Source organism: Condylura cristata, unplaced genomic scaffold (assembly GCF_000260355.1).
Source record: "Condylura cristata isolate star-nosed mole 26May11 unplaced genomic scaffold, ConCri1.0 scaffold00020, whole genome shotgun sequence".
NCBI classification, from domain to species: domain Eukaryota; kingdom Metazoa; phylum Chordata; class Mammalia; order Eulipotyphla; family Talpidae; genus Condylura; species Condylura cristata.
In genome coordinates this window covers 268,963-271,395 of record NW_004567121.1, presented here as the reverse complement: position 1 = coordinate 271,395, position 2,433 = coordinate 268,963, and the positions used below count along the sequence as shown (strand labels likewise).

Genomic DNA, 2,433 nt, shown 5'->3' with positions numbered 1-2,433 from the left:
TCTCTGCGAGCTTCTGAATTCTCAAAGGGACTATTTCCTTCAGTCGCAACTTAATTAAATTGAGCAGTCTTTCTTGGGGTTTAGACTCTGGTGTCTGCACCCTGTGACAAATTCAGGTTGACCTGGCTCTCCTGGCATGTCGGCAGGTTTGAGCTCTCATCAATGGTGAACTCAGTATCTGTGTAGAGCTATAAGCAAGTAGACCTTGTATATCACTGTGCAGGGACCTGGCTGGGTCCAGGGCCCTCAGCCTCGGCTCAGGAGACCTGTGCTCAGGGCAGCTTCACTGTCCTTCTCAAGGCAGCCTCAGCTCCTGTGGGACTGGAGGCGCTCTGTCACCTCCCTGCCCTCAACAGATGTGGGAGGAGTGAGCTCTGAGCAGGTGTCAGATATGCAAATCGACACCCAGGAAATGTGTGTTATTTAACCTCTGGGTAGGGGCCCTGATTCCAGAGCAGTCTGTGAAGGAACAACACGCCTAGCCCCCAAACTACTTGTGCTTTGTTCCAGAAGCTGCAGATTCCAGCGACCCACCGAGATGGGCTCCCAGACCCAGCTCCTCTGGCTCCTGGTGATGGCCTCTCAGGGTAAGCACGTTCCCACTGCTCATTGTGGACGGCGCTGTAGCCCTGACATGGGGGTCTTGCATCCCCATGGCCTTTGGGAATGACTATGCCACGTGGAGAGTTGCTTTGCCTTAACGTTGATTAGAAACCAAGGACAGAGTCCATGGCTGACTCTCAGGCAGAGGCACATAGGTCTTTGAATCTGTGCTCCTCACCCTGCAGCCACAAACTGTCTGTCCCTGCTCCCACCTCATGCTCCTTCTCTTCAGAGGCAAACCAGGATAAGAAATCGCCCACTGGCAGTAAGAAATGATAGGGAGAGACTACGGAATGTCATATCATCGCTTACAGCTTGCCCTGGCCCTGAGGACACGCTGACATGCATTCTCCCTGGGTTCTTGGTCACAGCAAAGTGGCAAGGCCCGGGGTCTCTTAATTCCTGTCATATTGATGCATGATAAGATTCTTCTCAGAAACACGCAGTCTTGTTGCCTGGATGTGTCCTTGTAGGCTGCAGGGGGCAGATCGTCCTGACTCAGTCTCCAGAGACCCTGCCAGCATTTCATGGCGCCTTTGTCTCCATCACCTGTCAAAGCAGTATGGAGGTGGGTTCCTCCATGGCCTGGTACCAACAGAAGCCCAACGAGGCCCCCAGGCTGCTCATCTTTGGGGCTTCTGCGCTAGCTGCCAAGACCCCATCCAGATTCCGGGGAAGTGGCTACGGCTCTGACTTCTCCCTCTCCATACATGGGGTGGAAGCTGAAGATGTTGGGGTGTACTATTGCCAGCAGCACTTCAGCCGGCCTCTCACAGTGACAGGACCCTGTCATAAACACCCTCTCTGCTATGGCTGCCTGGACAGGAGCAGACACCTGCTTCCTCCAGGGGCACCCGGGGGGATGTGAGAGTCTGGGTTGGACATGCCTTATTCACACGGTCTGTGATTCCTGCCTGCAAAACAGACCTACTAAACGAACAGGTAGAGGAGATTCTATCATCGTGGTCTAGACAGATGCTTTACTGGATTTATGTTTTGTGATTCCCATTATGCATTGCAGTATAACAGAGCATGCCACAGTAATAAGCTAAAGCAACAATTTCCTATTTTTTATAATCCTGTGGCTGACTAGGTAGTTACTCTGTTGTCTTCCTGGGATCAGTCATGCGCTGCTGTCAGCACTAAGATCAGCTGGGATGAATAGTCCAAATTGTCCTGATCCCCTTATCTGTGGGGGGTACTGGTTTGGGCTGGATCGTGATGGTTCCTTCTGTATCACATACAAGCAGAGGTGGTTGGAGAAATGGACTTCCAGGTGTAGGCTCTTGAAGGTGAATTGACTATAGAAATTTATTTATTAATTGTATATGCAATTTCCTGTCACTTTCTTTATCCATGCAGTGAGAAAAGTGTCCCCTCCAGTAAGTCCCCCGCCCATTGCCCAGCCTGCATCTCCTCAAGGCACTGGATGACCTGTTGGCACCTCTGAACTGGGGGCTGCCCGCTGGGGGCACCAGCTGTGCTCCCTAGCACTGCTCATCATCATCCAACAGGCTAGATCAGCTCCCTACACTCAAGAGGGAAGATAGAAGCTGGAAGCCCCTTGGGGACTGGCCTCCTGAACTGACAGAGGGCTCCCCCCACCCCATCTGCCCAGATCTAGGATGAGGGGCAGTAGACCACACTCTTGACAGGGGGTGCATGTGGCATGTTTTCCAATGTACCATAATTGTCTTAAAAACTAATTTAAAAGCACACAGATAAGAATGCCTGCAATATTTACTTTCTTCTAAGGTACCATAGATTTTATTCCCATTTCCATCCCTGAGGCACAGAGAGGTGTTGAGTTGTGTTAAATGTCACCTAGAT

General features: G+C 51.3%; 1 gene segment (V, D, J or C); it reads left to right on the top strand.

Moving 5' to 3' along the window:
* The first annotated feature begins 538 nt into the window (after positions 1 to 538).
* On the top strand, positions 539 to 1,471 carry LOC101624036. The segment is given in 2 exon segments: positions 539 to 587; positions 1,077 to 1,471. Coding segments are annotated over 2 exon segments (444 nt in total).
* The last annotated feature ends 962 nt before the right edge of the window (positions 1,472 to 2,433 follow it).